Raw genomic sequence first — 18,303 nt, 5'->3', positions numbered from 1 at the left:
CAAACTCTCGCCATAAACGGGCTGCTAAGGTCTTGTAATCTGAAAGACCTGCACCCTCCTTGACTTCCGAGTCTAATATATCTTCCATCTCTTGTTCATAATGTTGGGAGAAGAGTGAGTCACCTGAGGAGAGAGCCTCTCTTCACTAAGTGAAGGGCTTTTAAGCAGTACCAGTTCCATCCTGATAAGGGCTACATTCGCCTGTGCGACATCTTGAATATCTGTCAGGTGAAGGTTGATCTGGCAAAGAATGTCTCTCCGAAACAAACCCCCAGGACAGAGATGAAGTCGCTCATGTGACCACTATATTCCCTGTCATGAGAAGTTTGTTCTTGCTAGAAACTTCCCACAATCTCAGTCCATCCTGACACGGGCGATGGCCGCCTGTGCGACATTTTGCGTCCCTGTCAGGAAACAACTAATCTTGTGACAAATCTCAAAGAGGAGACTCTTGGTGAATTCTATCTCCAAACACTAAGAAGCTGGAGATCCTGGAGCCTGGCGCCTGGGTGGCGCCTGGTTGGCTCCTGGCTGGTGGCTGGAGCCTTTTTGTGGCTCGTTCTCGCAGGCTGGGTCAGAGAATCTCCTATACATAAAGAAGTGCTGTAAGAATCTTAAAATTCGACAGTCCTTCCCTTGTTGGAAACGTCGTCGTCTGAAATTTCCTTTAATTTGAGTAGATCAGAAAGAGATTGATCCCTTTTATCGGATAATTATTCCATAGCCCTCCCCTTTTCTTCTGAATGAGAAGGACTTCTAATCTGTGAGGGACTGAGTGACTTCGCAGCTCTATATTGGAAAGCATGAGATGTTTCAGTCTCTAAAGGATCCCCGTAGACTGGTGATTCTTGCCCAACTGGCGCCTGGAGCCTGCCTCTTCTTTTGGCAGGCTCCTTGCGACTGTTTCGATCCTAAATTATGTTAGTCTCTGTCCGTATCGAACCAATATTATCCTGTATAAGTCCAATGGACGCGACATCTTGATGTGAAGTAAAACTTCCTTCTGAGGTTTTAATACCCATGACGAGATTACCTTGCATCTTCATGAAATCTACATCAATGAATCTTCCTTCTCCTTATCCGCCAAGACGGATAATAAATAAGGGGAACACACTGATTTAGGATGCCTTTCCAATGGCTATCCTTGGCAGTCTGGGACGTTCTACAGATTCTGCCGAGGGGATGCCTGATCGGTGGGGATTCTCCATAACCTCCGTACGGCTTTCGACATTCCTTCTCCTCTGGGCCAGGGAGTTTGAAAGAGGTCTAGGCCTGGGAGCGAGACAGAGCCAATCAGACGCACCCTCTATTGCAAAGAGGAACACTATAATCACTTCTTACCTTTTAATAGCTCGCATTTCGAGCTATAATCCTTTATCTTCAAATTGCACTATGAATTTGTAGTTCTGTGAAGTAAGAAGGTGATGAGGATACAAAACTACTAGTACTATTAATACTCTAACTGCTCGTTAGTACGAGAGCTATTAAACTTCTAAAGGAAGCGTTTCTAGTAATAAGCTTTTGTCTTACTTCCTAAAGGAGGAAGTTAGTTTATATTCCTCAATCAAATTACAACATTTATTAAACATATTATGAATAATTATTAATATTTCCCTTTCTTGCAAACTATGTGAGTATCTACCGAAAAGTTCGGTAGTTACACGTCCTCTATTCTTCGAAATTTTCGAAGTTAAATTCATTAAAAAGTTACTAAAAGTTAATAAAAGCGTATGCCGAACCAAAGATCCAGTACTTCGCTGAAAAAGCCAGCCCAGAAGATCAATGGTGATGAAACACGAAAATCAAGTCAGGAGGTACCGCAAACGTATGTTTACAATACGGGCGACAGAGAAAATCTGGTTCTAGAAGGTAATGGTTCCTATTCCTGCCACCCAGCGGCAGGACGGTAGATCACCTGACCTACCTACCTGTAGCGTGTGCCGCGAAATTCGAATTTCTGTCGGGGACGACGGAGACTATAGCTAAGTATATATCTGACAGGGAAGTTGAATGTATAAAACTCATAAATACTTAATGAGATAAAATCACAGAATCATCAATGATTATGTTGAAAATGGAATGAGACTAGTTATGTTACATAAAGTGTTACAAATATTTACTACTGTATATAAGCTCTAACAGATTGCCCACTGGAGACCAAAGTTAGAAGGCACCCAGGCATAACTATGCTGTCTACTGTATGCTTTAAATCTATTCTAGGCCAGGATGAACACACTGAGCAATACTGATTAATATACACTATTCAAACTCAGTCAATAGCCTTAGAATTTCCAGATGCCTAAAAATCTTTGGTTTTACGTTATATAGTAAAGTCCAAAGTATCGGTACTACTAAACCTTAATCACTCTTGCTAGTTACTGATATTAAGCCTTCCTTATAGCTAGCTTACCTGGTAAGGGGCAGTAATAAGCATGTGTTTTTTACGATCACATACGTATGTCCACCAATGTTCTTGTTTGTCTTCTGGGAAATGCGGACAATGTACAGAGTGCGATATTTTGGACTTTCCTTCAAGAGCCTTTTCTCTCTTTGTCAAACCTTTCTGGAATTTTTCCCACTCATCATCATCATCAACAGTATTCTGTAAAGCAATTACTGAAAGTCAGCACAAATAATTTGGTAATATAGAATATAGCCAGAGCCTAATTTAATAAACATGTTTATTATACATAATAAATGCAACTCCCTTATTATGTAGTTTCAACAATAGCAAAGTAAAAACTCCAAATCATATCAAATTTACTTGGTATTATTACACTATTATTATTATTATATGTATATTCAAGAAGATATGACCAAATCACTTTCATCAAGTACACTACTCAGCCAAATCAAAATAGATTTTATACCTTGCTTTGGAAATTTTGACAATTTTGACAAATTTCTTCACACAGTTTTTGAAAAACATTACTACTCCCATTTGATTGAAATAAGCTATCACATAATACAATATTACATAAAGTCTGAAACAAAACTTTTGATAAGCAGGTATATTTCTTAGTACTACTTGCATTACAATTTGGACAAAATCTTCAATATGGTACGTACAGTAGTACCCAAGACTTCAAACTTAATCCGTTCCAGAAGGCTGTTCGAAGTATGATTTGTTCGAAATATGAAACAAATAACCCCATAAGAAATAAAAGGAATCAGAATAATTCATTAATTTCAATTAATAATGAGTTGTAAAGTTAAATTAAGAATGTAAAGTAATGAAACAGTACGTCATATGAAGTAACAGTGCGTTATATAAAGTAAAATTTTCGAAATTTTCTTTTTTCTTTTTATGATTTTCGAACTGTTTGGTGAAAACGATGCCTGGCCAGCTGGGGGATGGAGGGAAGAGAAGCAAGAACCCTTTGAGGAAACCGAAATGGTCACAGTAAGCAAAGGTTGATTGCAAAATCAATTTTATTCACATTTTACAAGGATAATCAAAGGAATCGATAGTGTGTGTGTCTGAGAGAGAGAGAGAGAGTAATCAGCGTGTTTACACTTGGTTTTTAAGTGCACAAAAGAGATTAATTATGCCACAACACATCAACTTGCTGTTGGCAAATGGCAGACTTTAAAATAAACATGAGGATTTTGCAAACAAATATGTAGTAAGTCAAGAATGCAAGATAAGGAAAGTGAGGTAAAATAACTTTTCACAAGGAAGCCGTTTAAACAAACAATCGAAGTTTGTTTATTACAAAGCCGAGTTACTTTAACAGTAGTAAAAAATCGTAAAAAGCGATTGTCACTAGATAGGTATGTTGCCTTAACAAATAGAAGTGATTTGGGTCTCTCTCTCTCTCTCTCTCTCTCTCTCTCTCTCTCTCTCTCTCTCTCTCTCTCTCTCTCTCTCTCTCTCTCAACGCACTGAACACAGACTCGAGCAAGCTTTTTTCCCTTCTCTTTTCTTGTTTTTTACTATATTGAATTAGATTGTTTTCATGTTTTATCATTATATTAAATTTATTGTAAATAAAATTTTATTTATGTGAATTTCTACAGCTTTTACATACATATTAGTAAAGATTTTATTGTCCCTTCTCTCCTCAACAATATCACGACGCACAATACTAACTTGAAATCATTTATTTATTATTCCTCAAAAATATACACGCCACCTCCCTCTACCTCAAATTAGCTGTGCACCACTGCAATGATGAATGATTTTGTTAATCGTTATGCTAAATTTTATTGTGAAAAGCTTTGTTCTTTCATTTACTATTTTGTTAATAATCTTCAACTAGACCTCACTCGGTGTACTGAACGCTGGCTCAATTAAGGCTTTTTTTTCTCTATTGCATTTGATTGTTTTTATATATTATCATTACTATAAATTTACTGTGAAATTCCCTTTTTAATGTGAATTGTTATTACTTTTACATACATACATTAATATTTTAACTCTCTCTTCTCCTTCTCTCCTCAACATATCAACACTCCCTTGTTCAGTCTCGAGTCAGTTGGGCGTGACGTCACTGTGGTTACGTACGATTTTATACATCTTTTATGCTAAATTTTATACTGAAAGTCAATTTTATATTGAAATGCTTTATAATTTTATTTATTTTGTCAAATATGGTTATCATTGAACTGATATATTGTAAATAAAAAAAAAAATTAATGCAGTTTTTTTTATAGGATGCTGTAGGCTGTCGAATAGAAGTATAAACTAGATAATCAATCAGTTCGAAGTATGAGCATTTGTTCAAAAAACGGAAAGTTCAACAAACGAGGTGCCACTGTATATACAATAGCTACATAGCACATCTGCCCATGGTACAATATCTTGGGGTGTCAAATTACAGTTTAACCTAATCCAACAACCAAGAAGGAAGGAACAGCCATCTTCTCCAGAAAAATGATACAATATCTGCAACCGAGATTTAGAGCATGCTTCATGCACACAAATTTTTTTATTAATCGTTAATTTAAACCCTATCTATAGAAGTAAAAATATATATTTTTTAAATTAGTAAAAAAAAAAACCATTAGAAAAAAAATACTGAAGCTGTTTATGTTTATTGAGTGCACTACCGTAAATACCACAGTATTGAGAGCTATATTAAATGTATCCATAAACTTTTGGTTTAATTTATTTTTCTCTATTTCTGCCTGGGACCATGTATAATGACTTTTCATTAGCTGTGTAAGATCCATAGACAAAAATTCTCTTAGCATTATATTCCTTAAAGTACCATAATGGGACTTTGGACAATGCATAATCCTTAATGGGATCAGTTATGATTACCACAATCTTAATGGAACATTCACTATGAATCTAAAGCAATAACCCCATTCTGCCTCTTCTAATGTAAGCTGCATTAGGGACTTCAGTAATTCCAAAATAAAGCTCAAATATGCAATCACTTTATTTTGTATAAGGTCCACAATAATACAGTATATCAATGGTAAACTTTGAGACTATAAAAATGTATAAAAAGCTTTCGAACCCTATCTTGGGTTCACCTTCAGATGGACTAAAGATGAACCCAGGATAGTGTTCAAAAAACTTTTTAAACATTTTTTTAATAAAGTTTCACATTCTACCACCGATATATTATTGGACCTTATACAAAGTTACTCCTCTTCTTGGCATTGGGAATTCTACACAATCACTTTATTATTAAATACATCAAAAAAGTTTACTGTATGTATATTGCCTTTCCCTTCTCAGAAATGCACTATCATTCTCAGAAATGCACTATCATTTATTTTGTGCAAATCTTTCATAACAGAAACAGCACTACACTCATACATCAAACTAAAACAATTCAGTTTATCCTAAATCAAAATGACATGTCCTTAAAGGATTTAGATTGGCAATATATTAGTATTCATTATATTCACTCAAATAACTATTAACTTCTTACCATTCATTCAAATAACTTTATTAACTTCTTACCTTATCATCTCTGTGCGACTCTGTATCTGCTTCTTCTGCTAATGATTCGTCTGAATGAGATGCAGACTCTTCTTCATCTGTATAATCTCCAACCTTCTCTTCAGGTGCAAGGTCCTCTTGAAGCATACCAGCATTGCCTGTTCAAAACATGTAAATTTTCATTATAAAAATTTAATTTTTGGATACCTAATGTTAAAGAAAGCTTCTATTCTCACCTATCGGTGTAAAGACAAACTATCCTTAACAGTAGGTAAAAATCATTACAAATGAGTTCCTTACTAATACAACATTTCTCGAGACTCTTTAGAATAACATGTTTCAAACAGTGTTCTTTTCTGAAAAATGCATTAATTAGTATGTCAAACAGATAAATATATGATACTTTACCTATGGATTGTTATATATCAGAACAACTTCTACCCAATGTATAACTAGCAATATTTTAATTGTAAAGCTTTATAAACAAATTCAAAGCCATTACCAAAGTGAAAACAAAGTGAAAACAAGACTTCAGTGAGCTTCTACCAAGTGGAAAAACACCAAAAACTCATATACATTCTAGTGATGAAGTGTAGTACATTAGACACAACACCGTGATCCTTCAAGCACAGACTAACAATTACTGTATATCATGTAAGGCACCAATGCCCTGAATAAAATAGCAAAAATAAAAAAAATAAACCTAATGAACAAATGAAGATTAATTTTAGACTATCCTGTGCTGGCAAGAATGTGCTGTAAATTTTGGGAAACTGTATAAAGCTCTTACTGTAATTTTTCATTAGTGCCAGCAAAATCATGGTACAGGTGACAGTAAGGGAATGGAAATGGAAACAAGGCCCAAAAATAATGGCTGAGAAATGATGCAACATCATTGCTGACTATTGAAATTCAACCAAACAAAGGTTCATCATAAAATATTTCATAAACTCCTTTGTCATGGTTTCAATAAAAAAAATGTCATAGCATAAGCAATGGTAAAAATGGAATTTTCATTGTAAAATAAAATTTTATTGCATACTTACCAAACAATTATACAGCTGTAGGTTCCCTACGAATGGCAGAAAATATATTCAAAACTTCCGCGGTGGCGCCGCCGGCGCTGATGTAGGTGACGTCATCTCCCTCCACTCGAGGGAGCTATAGATACAACTGCCCAGGTAACATCAATTCGTTCTGCCCAGCCATCCACCTGTGCGGAGGCAGGAGGGCTTTGATTAATAATTGTTCGTTAAGTATGCAATAAAATTTTATTTTACAATGAAAATTCCATTTTTATTGCAGTCTTACCGAACAATTATACAGCTGATTACCTATTGCAAGGACGGGGGGCTGTGGATGTGAGTTTTAATTCAAAAATAACATATGATTCTTGAAAAAAATACCCAAAAGCACTGTTACTAGTGCCTGTTGTACCTTACCTTGCAAGAGAGCTACTGCAGGAGAATACTGCCTCTGGTTGGTGCTCATCTTACTTAGTAGAAGGCTTGGAATATGACCAATGGGTGCTTCTACATGGAGTGGAAGATCCTCATAGTCATGGTGTTCACTGCTGACTCAATGAAGAAACAACAAAACATTGCCCTTGCCCTGGGCTAAGACCAGAAATAACCAACATGAAAAAGCTGTCACCTACACCTAATTAAAAACCTTTACCCACCAAAACTATAACTAAAATGACTGGTGAGTACTCCAGGTACATTGTATCCCCAGACTTCCCTTTAACTTGTCAACCTTGATACAAGGCGAAAGATAGGCTAACAGAGGGAGCAACCCCCTATGTCGTTTCTCCCAACACCATGTCAGCTACAGAAAGCGGACCGAGAGACTTATAATTTTCGAGCACTGTCTTGATTTCTTTCAAATAATGCGTAGCTAACACCGAATTAGACCACCAAAAGGTACTTTGGAGAATCGCGGATAGCGACAAGTTGTGTCGAAACACGAGAGAAGTCGCTACTGCCCGAACTTCGTGCCCTTTCACTCTTAGCAAAGTAAACACTGCATTGTTCGCTTGCGTGTGCGCTTCCACAGTTAACTCTCTCAGAAAAAAGGAGATAGCGTTTTTTTGAGAGAGGGCGAGAGGGGTTTTTCACAGAGCACCACAGACGATTCGACTGACCTCTAATTCTTTCTGTTCTGCAGAGGTAATATTCTAATGCCCGCATGGGAAATAAGAGTCGTTCTTCTTCTTCCTGGCCTACAAAGTCTGTCAGGTTCTTGAGAACGAAGTTACGTGGCCAAGGATTAGAAGGGTTCTCGTTTTTCGCGAGAAAATTGAGCTCCACGGAGCAAACTGCGTCACCATGAGAAAAACCACCTTCTTGTCCATCGCATGTAGTTCGCTAACTCGTCTAGCTGAAGCTAGCACAACTAAAAATAACGTCTTCTTGGTGAGATTCCTCATAGACGAAGAAAGTAGCGGTTCAAAGGGAGGACCCAAAAGCCATTTAAGAACTATATTGAGATTCCATGAAATTGAATTCTTAGACGATTTGGAATTCTCGAACGATTTAATTAGATCGGAAAGATCACTATTTGTAGATAAGTCTAGTCCTCTGTGTATAAAAACTGAAGCCAGCATTGCTCTGTATCCCCTAATCGTTGAAGGTGCTAAACTCTTAACGTCTCTTAGGAATAAAAGGAAATCCGCTATTTCGTTCACAGACGTTTCAGAAGAGACTTTAGTTTGCTTACACCACTTTCGAAACACTCCCCATTTAGACTGGTATAGTCTGTTAGAAGAATCTCGTCTGCAGTTAGCGACAGCTTCTGCAGCTCGTCTCGAAAAACCTTTCACTCTGATGAGACTCCTGACAGTCTGAATCCTGTCAGTGCCAGAGCGGATAACCCTTGGTGGAACCTTGCGTAGTGTGGTTGTCTGAGTAGACATCTCTTTAACGGAAGAAGCCTGGGGAAATCTACGAGCAAATCGAGGAGATCTGGGAACCATTCTTTCCTTGGCCAGAACGGAGCGACTAGTGTCAGAGAGACTTTTCGTGAAATGACACTTTGTTCAGCGCCTGTCTTATCAGGCCAAACGGGGGAAAGGCGTACGCATCCAGGCCCGACCAGTCTAGTAACATTGCATCGACTGACTATGCAAGAGGGTCCGGGACTGGAGAGCAAAACAGCGGAAGACTGTTGTTCCTCGAAGTAGCAAAGAGGTCTATCATCGGCTTTCCCCAAAGTTTCCATAGGTCTCGGCAGACCTTCGCATCGATAGTCCATTCCAACGGCAGTACTTGATGTCGACTTAGTTCGTCTGCCAGCATGTTCATTTTCCCTTGAACAAACCGAGGGATTAGCGAAACTTGAAATTTTTCTGCCCACAGAAGCAGATCTTTTGCAAGGTTGTAGAGGGTGGAAGAGCGCGTCCCCCTTGTTTCCTGATGTAGGAAAGTGCTGTGGAGTTGTCTCCGTGAACTGCAACCACCTGTCCCTTCACGAGATGAGCAAACGCCTGAAGTCCCAGGTACACTGCTAATAGCTCCCTCACGTTGCTATGAAGAGAGTGTTGAGTTTCCGACCATTCCCCCGATGCTTCGTTCTTCCCCAACAGGGCTCCCCAACCTGCATCAGAGGCGTCTGAAAAGAACTGAAGGGTTGGGTGGAGCGGACGAAGCGAAAGACCTTCTACCAGTCTTGGTTTTGATAGCCACCACGCTAAGTCCTCCTTGATTTCATCTGAAATCGAGAAAACTGTCGGGTCCGGTTGAGTCTTCCTGCACCATGACGACTTCAGGAAGAATTGTAGGGGCCTCATGTGCAGTCTTCCGAGTTTGACAAACTATTCCATCGAAGCTAGTGTCCCTAACAGACTGGTCCAACGGTTGGCGGAACAGGACTTGCGGTCCAGGAAGTCCTGTACTACTTCCAGACACGACTGGACTCTCTTTGGTGAGAGAAAAGCCCGAAAAACTCGAGAGTTCAGTCATCCCCAAATAGAGAATGCTCTGAGTCGGGAATAACTGAGATTTCTCCTCGTTTATAAGGAGACCTAACGAGTGAGTCAATGAAAGTCCTCTTTAGATCCTTCAGACATTGCTTTCCGAAGAGGAGCGGAGAAGCCAGTCGTCTAGGTAGAGTGACACTCTGATGTTCAGGAGGTGAAGCCACTTCCCCAGCGGAGTTAGCACTCGCATAAATACCAGCGGTGCTGTCGAGAGGCCGAACCAAAGAGCTCGAAACTGATAGGTCTTGCCCATGAACATAAACCGAAGGTATTTCCTGGAGTTCTGGTGAATTAATATGTGGAAATATGCGTCCTGCATATCCAGGGATACCATCCAGTCCCCTTGGCGAAGGGATTCCAATACCGAACGAGTCATTTCCATATTGAATTTGGTCTTCTAATATGTTCAGTGCGCTTACGTCCAGTACGGGCCTCCAGCCCCCTGATGACTTGGGGACTATGAACAGACGATTGTAAAACCCAAAGGACGGTCTGTTGCTTATCTCCTCTATGACCACCTTCTGCACGAGAATCTCTATTTATTGAGTTAAAGCTACAAACTTCTCCGAGCCTGGAAAGTAGGCGGGCAATGCGGTGGGAACATTGGGTAGGGAGAGTGTCTTTGAAAGGAATGGAGTAACCGAACCGGAGAACTTGGGTTACCCAGGTTCTGCCCCTCTGCGACTCCATTCCTCCCAAAAGAGGCTCAGTCTGCCCCCTACCGCAGCATGAAGGATTGAAGGATCACTTTGACGATTTAGAGTCGGATTTTGTCGAGGCCTTGGTTGGGAGTCGTAAATTCTATCAAGGCCTGACGAACGGTCTAGACTTGCCCCCTCGAAAGGGTTTCTTCTGCAAGGGCGATTCCGAGGTGGTAGGCGTCACAGTCGAGGGTTTAACTCGCTTTGAAGACAGAGCAATTAAGTCATTAGTGGACTTCTTTTCCAGTGCGGAAAGTGTCTTGGCCACTGTTTCTTCGGGACAGATGATTCTTGTCGAGAGGAGAAAACAAAAGGGCGGACTTCTGAGGTGAAGCGACTCCTCTCGAAACAAAAGAATACCAGAGCTGCCTTTTCTTGAGGGTCCCGAATGCGAAAAGGGAGGCAAGCTCGTCGCAACCATCCTGAGCTGATTTGTCGGCACACGACAAAACTCCAAGCCAGTCCACTGCCAGGTCCTCCTGGAGAGTAGGGCAGTCTTCTATTTTCGTAGCAAAGGCTCCGATCGTCCAGTCCAAGAAACTCATAATCTCCAAAATCTTGCAGATATTCTTTACCAAGTGGTCCAATTCGGGAGATGTAAAGAATATTTTTGCTGCTGCAAATGCAGACCCCCTATTTGCATCTACCAGGCCAGAGAAGTCCCCCTGGGAGGAGGCAGACACTCCCATGGAGGGAGCTTCTCTGGTTACGTAGAACCTCTACCTCTTATTGACCAGTTTCGACGCAGGATAGGCGAAAGTTGCTTTCCCAAGCTCTCTCTTGAACTTCAACCAGTCTTCCATATCACGAAGCGATTGTTTAGCAGCCTTAGACAGTACGAGCTTCGGGAGAAGAGGATCAAAATTCTTCCTTCTCATCAGGAAGATGGAAGCAGGTGACCTGGGAGCGGCTGCTACGAAGTAATCCGGGTACATATCCAGAAAATAGTGTAACAGCTTCGAATAGGACGAGAGAGGAATAGAGTCTGCTTCTAAGTCCTCCTCGTCATCCGAAGAGATAGGCGCCAGAGAGAGTTCTTGATTCGACTCGTTGTTCTTCGGACATTGTTTGCTTTCTTTCATCCAGTTCATCAGCTCCTGCAACTGTCGACGTACAGGAACTAAATTCTCGTCTTCTTGAGCTGAAGTTGTAGCAACTGGAGTTGTGGACTTCGACACGATCAGTACCGGAGGTCTCGCGCCAGTCGAATTCTCTGTCGTATGCGATGTCAAAGGTAAACTTTCGACTGCTAGATGAGTCGAAGATCTCGACGAACTCGGAGCAGTTCGTTGTGCAATCGAGTCGAAGGCGGCTGTTGCTGTTGTGAGAGTCCGTGGCGAAGTCCATGTAGCTACACTACAAAACAGGCGAGGGTTGTCTATTTCTCTGTTCCTCTTCACAGGGGGCGGAGAGAACACTTCTTCATTTGAACGTCTTTTCAATGGACGTGAGGCTGAAGAATCACACCACTTATGACGTCTAACCGGCGACGAATCACTCGACTCCATCGATAACTGATGACTAAACGACACACCTTTCCAATGGTGCTTAGTTGACTCCTGCTGTCGCACCACAGGACTGACGGAGGAAGCGACTGTCTGTGGGCAAATCCCGACAGTCTCCCTTGGACCTCTGGTATGTCTTCTCCCCGCGGCGGGGGAGCGGGACAGGGACCTTCGTCTAGGAGAACTATCGGGACAAACAGCCACCCCCTCAGGTTGCACTGCACTAACACTTCTCACTTCACTAGAAGTCTTTTCAATGAAAGACTTTACAGATAACCCTAACTGCATAACAGTATTCGCTAATATATCAAATTTCTTTTCAAATTTAGATTCGAGGCTAGCAATGGTGTCAGGAGAAACTCCACGGGAAGTTGGCAAGGGAGTTACAGGTGCAGGAGTAGGAGGACTCAAGATCGGAGACATAATGAGAGGAGAAGGAATAGGAGCAGGTCCTTAATTACCTTCCCCGAGTGAGAAACGAAAACTTTCCACTGTTGTTCACTCCAATCCTTGCATTCATCACAAGTTGATTCTCTCGAGCATTCACAACCCCTACACTTAATGCACTTAGTGTGCGAATCATAAATTGATTTAACTATCCTAATTTTGCACCCTCCGGCGCAAAACCTAACTACTGAAGGACTAGAGTCTGACATGACGGTAAAGCCACAAAATTGCAGAAAAGAAATTAAGCTACAATCCCACAAACACAAAGTTGAATACTTCACCAGTATTGAAGAAAAGTCTGCACCGACCACCAATATTCACCAGAAGCCGGCAGAGAACGAATTGGTGTTACCTGGGCAGTTGTACCTATAGCTCCCTCGAGTGGAGGGAGATGACGTCACCTACATCAGCGTTGGCCCTACATCAGCGCTGGCGGCGCCACCGCGGAAGTTTTGAATCTATTGTCTGCCATTCGTAGGGAACCTACAGCTGTATAATTGTTTGGTAAGACACTGCAATAAAAAATTAAAATAATGCCTATAAAATGTAGGACTGACTATGAATGGGTTTTGGAAACTACTCTTAAGTCCAGTACATACTCAAGACTTTTCTTGCTCTGAGTAAGGAAAGGATTTTAAAATAGTATATAAATGCAAGATGAAAGGAAAAATTCAGTTTGAATAATTCATATGGAATGGAATGGAATATAAAACTTGGGGCCAAAGGCCTAGCGCTGGGACCTATGAGGTCATTAACAAAGAAAACTGCAGTTGCACTAGGAATCAATTGCTAGGAGAGAGTGGAAAATAGAATGGAAGAGAATATGAACTGAGGTAGTGTAAAAGGAATGAAAGGGGTTGCGGCTAGGGGTCGAAGGGACACTGCAATGAACCTTCAGTAAAGCAGTGCACTGGTGGCACTAACCCTTTATAGGGGAATAATTTATATGAGCAGAAATTAAACAATAGGAAAGACAACATTACATGAAAAATTGAGTAAAAACCAATGAGCAACAAGTACAAAGGTATAAAATGAAAGAAGAGGCACTAGCCATGAGAGTAAGCTGCCAAAACTATTAAGTAGACCTGAACTTAGGATCAGGTCGTGGGCTTACGCCTTTGGAGGTACTCGCCTTCACCATCCCTTTCCAGTCACAATATGTAATTCTCTTGCATTTAAAATAACCCTATTTCTGTCATATTTCACAGATTGGGATATTTTTGATACCCAAAGAATAGCAAATAGGGGAAGATGAATAACTGAGCAGTATATTTATATACTACATCAACAAGTCTGGCAGTGCAGAAATTCTAATCACTGGATGATCACAAATGACATAGGGATTTTATAAGTTATTCAGTATATGAAGCATTCAATGATCATTTTCTTCTGCACTATTTAAAAATTTATGAAAGGGAGAACCATGGTGATAAATTTCTGTTACCTTGGGGACACAGTGGACTGTGAAGAAGGATCTAGAAAGCTGTGAAAAAAGTTGTAGTCTGGTGAAACAGAAGAAAATTAGCCTTCTGGGAGAGCAAAGATTTTCAAATTAAGACAGGCCATACTGCACTGTCATGATGCGGTGGAAAAGTGATGTGACTAGAATGCTAGGAGCCAGCCAGGGCAAGCCTTAAGTGCAGTGAAAAGACTGTATTACAGAGGAAGTGCAGAGATAAATGCCAGCCATGACAAATTTGTCAGGGATGTTAATAACCCAAACGACTTCCTACTACGTGGAAAACAAACTACCTCATTTTTGTGACACATCCCAGATTATTGTCCCCCACTGAGTATCATAAGAGCAGCATAACAGCAACAGACCAAATTGATCATGTAATTGGATGATCTAGGTGAAATCTGATACATTAAATCTGCCCTGTTAGAAATGTTTATCTAGTTTTATTCCCTATGATGAAGGCATTAGTCCTCATACAGTTAAAGGGTTTTGAGAGTATTTTTAATATACCCGGGTTTACACAAGAAAAATGTCTGTTTTATCATCATAATTATCATTAATATTATTACTATAAACTACATTATCTAGTCCACTTGGTCATATTTCTTTACTTCATAGGGCTTGTCTCAAGGATATGTCTTAAATCAGCTAGTTGGGATGAGACCAAAAGGAACATATGAAACAAGAAGGACAGAACTCAAAGGAAGGCCAAAAAAGAACTGTTAGTATTGCCTACAATAAGCCATCTAAGACATACGGCTGCCAAGAACTCCCCATGGATAGTTGTTGCATAAACAAGAGGGATGGGTGTTACTTAACCAGTCTAATCTTTTAAGTTAAAGCAACATTTCAAGCAGAACAGCAAACTATTTTTGAAAGTAACATTAATCCAAAATCCATCCTTCCAGTGCAACAAGACAGACTTCCACTTCTCTAGTTAGGTTCATATTTTACCAGACCATTCTTTTCTTCATGTGTTTGTGAATATTCAAACTACAATGCGTACAGTAACTACGTGTCCCCAAGGAATTACGCTTTGCTACTTTATATCCAACACCAAATAAAATGAGACGACAATATAACCTTAGTGCTTCAACATATCTTCCTCAACCTCATGGCAATGCCATCATGAAGATTCATGATGATTAAATTTTAATGCAATAGTGAACAATATTTCAAGATTAATGCTTCTGATGGCAACTTGCTGGTCAGCTGTGAAAGTGTGTTACATCAACTGGTTCCACAAAATAGTGTCCACACTGAACTAAAAATTATAGAAACAGACCAATTTTATTTTTCTTACTCTTCTCTTTCTTCTCATCTTGATGGCCTTCTTCTTTCTTTGTACCTTGCCCTTTTTTCTTCTGAGGCTGCTGTGCTTTGGATTTGGATTTATTAACCTTTTTCTGGGGCTTCTTCCAACCTGAATTGGTCTTTGTGGTCTGAAACAAAAAATTTAATCAGTTGCAAGATATATAACAAGCATGAAACTCCTATCATTAAACTGGTCACCCTCTGTGCAGAGTAGCATCATGTTTCTGCAGCATACTGTCATTGTATAAAAAATGCAAGTTCAATTTTAGGTTAACTTCATTTTCTCAGAAAGATTTATTTCTAAGTAGTACCATGAGAATCTAAAATTTACCATGAAATTCATAATCCTTTCATGGTACATACATATAGGCAGATAGCAATCAGCCATGAGTTAATTTAAAAAAAAAAAAAAAAAAAAAAAAAGTTTTTGTCAACAAAAGCAATTTTTTTTGTCATCAAAAAAGTTTCCTTAACCCTTAATGGATGGATACCCTCTCATAAGTAAATACGTTTCCCCCTATTCACGGGGGATAGGTACCAGACCCCCCCATTAAATAGCTAGAACCCGCAAATAGTTGAAACCCGATAAATAAAAATGCTTACAACTGCTATTTTGTAAAAAATCAAGAAAAACCCACTGAAAATGTTTATACAGTGGACTCCCCAGGACCTCCTGTATTCACGTTCTCCGGATTTGCCGACTCACATATTCGCGGATTTCTCTCGGGAACGTTTCCCCGCATTATTCGCGGAAAATTCGCACATTCGCAGTAATTGTCTATGAGAAATATCCAAAAATTCTAGTTTTTTTTATCAATTTCATCATGAAATGCACTTCTTGTGACAAAACTATTAAAAAAACCAAGTATGAACATTTTTAGTGGGTTTTTTGAGTTTCAACTAACAAAATAGGCAGTTTTTAGCATTTTTATAGGGGTTCCAAATACTATTCGCAGGTTCTAACTATTCACGGGGGGGGTGGATTCTATGATGAAATTGATGAAAAACAAGGAATTTGTGGATATTTCTCATAGAACAATATACTGTGAATGGGCGAATTTTCTGCGAATGATACGGGTACATGTTCCAGAGAGAAATCCACGAATATGGGGGTTCACTGTAACAGGTTTTGGGGAGCGGATGAATTCACTCATGGTGAGGATCAATATTTCGTGCCATCGATTTGAAGGAATCAGGCGGGAAAGAGGTTCAAATGCTGTTAGTTGTGATTTTGACTTCAAGGGAACTTGTACTGTCTCTCTCACATGACATCTTTTTATGAATTTGCTCAAATATACCCTGGGGTTTCTGTTGGCATAGTATGTGTTATATTGTATTTGGCAAAGAAAAGTCAAAGAAATATGAGGAAAGACAAGTATAATCCATAAAAAGTTACTGCATTTTCAATCTCTGTAAATTTAAGTCAATATTTTACTACAAATAACTCAGAATTTGTTACTGACTTTAGTTCTTATTTGTTTTGATCTTGTATGAGCGGTTATTATAATTTGACAAAGTAAAATTATTCATTAGAAAAAAACATGTATAACTTGGTAAAATTTATGATTGTCTCATAAAAGAGGCTGCACAGAATTAATTTTCTTACACCTTGTGTATTCGCATATTTTCCTCTTTCCACTTGAGCGTTTTCTTTCTTGAATTGGCCAACCTCAAGTTTCCCCAGCCTAGGGTGCTGCATATTGATTTGTCAGCCTGGCTTTTAAGGGTTAATCATGCAGTGTGAAGGTACAGTAGACCCCCATATTCGGGGGGGGGGGATGGGTGCCAGACTACCCAGTGAATAGCTAAAATCCACGGATACGTAAAACCCCTCTGAAAACGTTTAGAACTACCTATTTTGATAATTATTAAAAAAAAAATGCTTGTACCTGAGTATTTTACTAGTGTTATCGCAAGAAGTGAATTTAGTCACAAAACTATGAAAACTCTGTAATTTGTGAATATTTCTCAGTGAAAAATACCATAAATAGGCAAATTTTCCAAGAATAATGGGTATATACAGTTCATAGAAAAATCTGTGAATAGGGGGAATTGACTGTACATTGGCCCATGCTTTGGTACAGTACAAACCATCCCTAAGGTAAGGGCTTCCTATCAACCAGCCTGGGAAGAGCCTTTATTACCCAGTGAATAGCTAAAATCCACGGATACGTAAAACCCCCCTGAAAACGTTTAGAACTACCTATTTTGATAATTATTAAAAAAAAAATGCTTGTACCTGAGTATTTTACTAGTGTTATCGCAAGAAGTGAATTTAGTCACAAAACTATGAAAACTCTGTAATTTGTGAATATTTCTCAGTGAAAAATACCATGAATAGGCAAATTTTCCAAGAATAATGGGTATATACAGTTCATAGAAAAATCTGTGAATAGGGGGAATTGACTGTACATTGGCCCATGCTTTGGTACAGTACAAACCATCCCTAAGGTAAGGGCTTCCTATCAACCAGCCTGGGAAGAGCCTTTATTAGGCTCAGAGGTCTGGATAAACTAATCCTTTAAAATAAGAAAAAAGGACTTGCTAATGAAACCTGCCATCACGTAATTTTTTGTGGTAAGGGCACACATGTACAAGGAACAACTTGAGAAAAGATGGCATTAGCCGTTATCATTAAGACCCTAGTCATTTGTACAACAATCTCAGATTACAATTAAAGAATGGTCAAAAGATTTACTAGTTGTATATCCAATTCATCCATCATATGCGGATGAACTATGAGTAACAGTTCATTCATAAGCACCACTGGCCAATCAATAAGTACAACTGTCATCAGTGTTGTTTTGCTCGTCTTACTGTCCACAAAATTTCCCAGCCTTGCTTCAACTATCTGGACAACCCAAGATTATCTTCATTTATTTGTGACATTCATTTAAATTCTTTATCACAATACATAATCTTAGCTGTGGAAAAGAACTTTAAAGGTAACCTTTGTTATAATTTAATCCGAAAAACCTTTAATTCTCAAGATAATGTTTACT

General features: G+C 39.3%; 1 protein-coding gene and 1 long non-coding RNA gene across 3 annotated transcripts in view; one reads left to right on the top strand and one right to left on the bottom strand.

Moving 5' to 3' along the window:
* Nucleotides 1-5,673, top strand: part of LOC135197950 (uncharacterized) — a 33,956-nt gene extending 28,283 nt beyond the window's left edge. Inside the window, exons 2-3 of the long non-coding RNA XR_010310699.1 lie at nt 3,348-3,413; nt 4,657-5,673. This is a non-coding gene — a long non-coding RNA (uncharacterized LOC135197950). The remainder of the gene's footprint in view (nt 1-3,347; nt 3,414-4,656) is intronic.
* LOC135197949 (translocation protein SEC63 homolog) overlaps nt 1-18,303 on the bottom strand; it is a 58,477-nt gene that overhangs the window by 12,054 nt on the left and 28,120 nt on the right. The window contains exons 11-13 of one of the 2 annotated variants that reach the window (XM_064225243.1): nt 15,273-15,429; nt 5,921-6,057; nt 2,411-2,602 (exon numbers count right to left, since the gene is read on the bottom strand). In XM_064225243.1, coding sequence (XP_064081313.1) covers nt 2,411-2,602; nt 5,921-6,057; nt 15,273-15,429 — 486 coding nt within the window. The remainder of the gene's footprint in view (nt 1-2,410; nt 2,603-5,920; nt 6,058-15,272; nt 15,430-18,303) is intronic. The other variant, XM_064225244.1, reaches the window with a different exon arrangement.

Source organism: Macrobrachium nipponense, chromosome 21 (assembly GCF_015104395.2).
Source record: "Macrobrachium nipponense isolate FS-2020 chromosome 21, ASM1510439v2, whole genome shotgun sequence".
In the NCBI taxonomy this organism is placed as follows: domain Eukaryota; kingdom Metazoa; phylum Arthropoda; class Malacostraca; order Decapoda; family Palaemonidae; genus Macrobrachium; species Macrobrachium nipponense.
The sequence above is the reverse complement of the archived record's forward strand: the minus strand, read 5'-3'. Positions and strand labels throughout refer to the sequence as shown.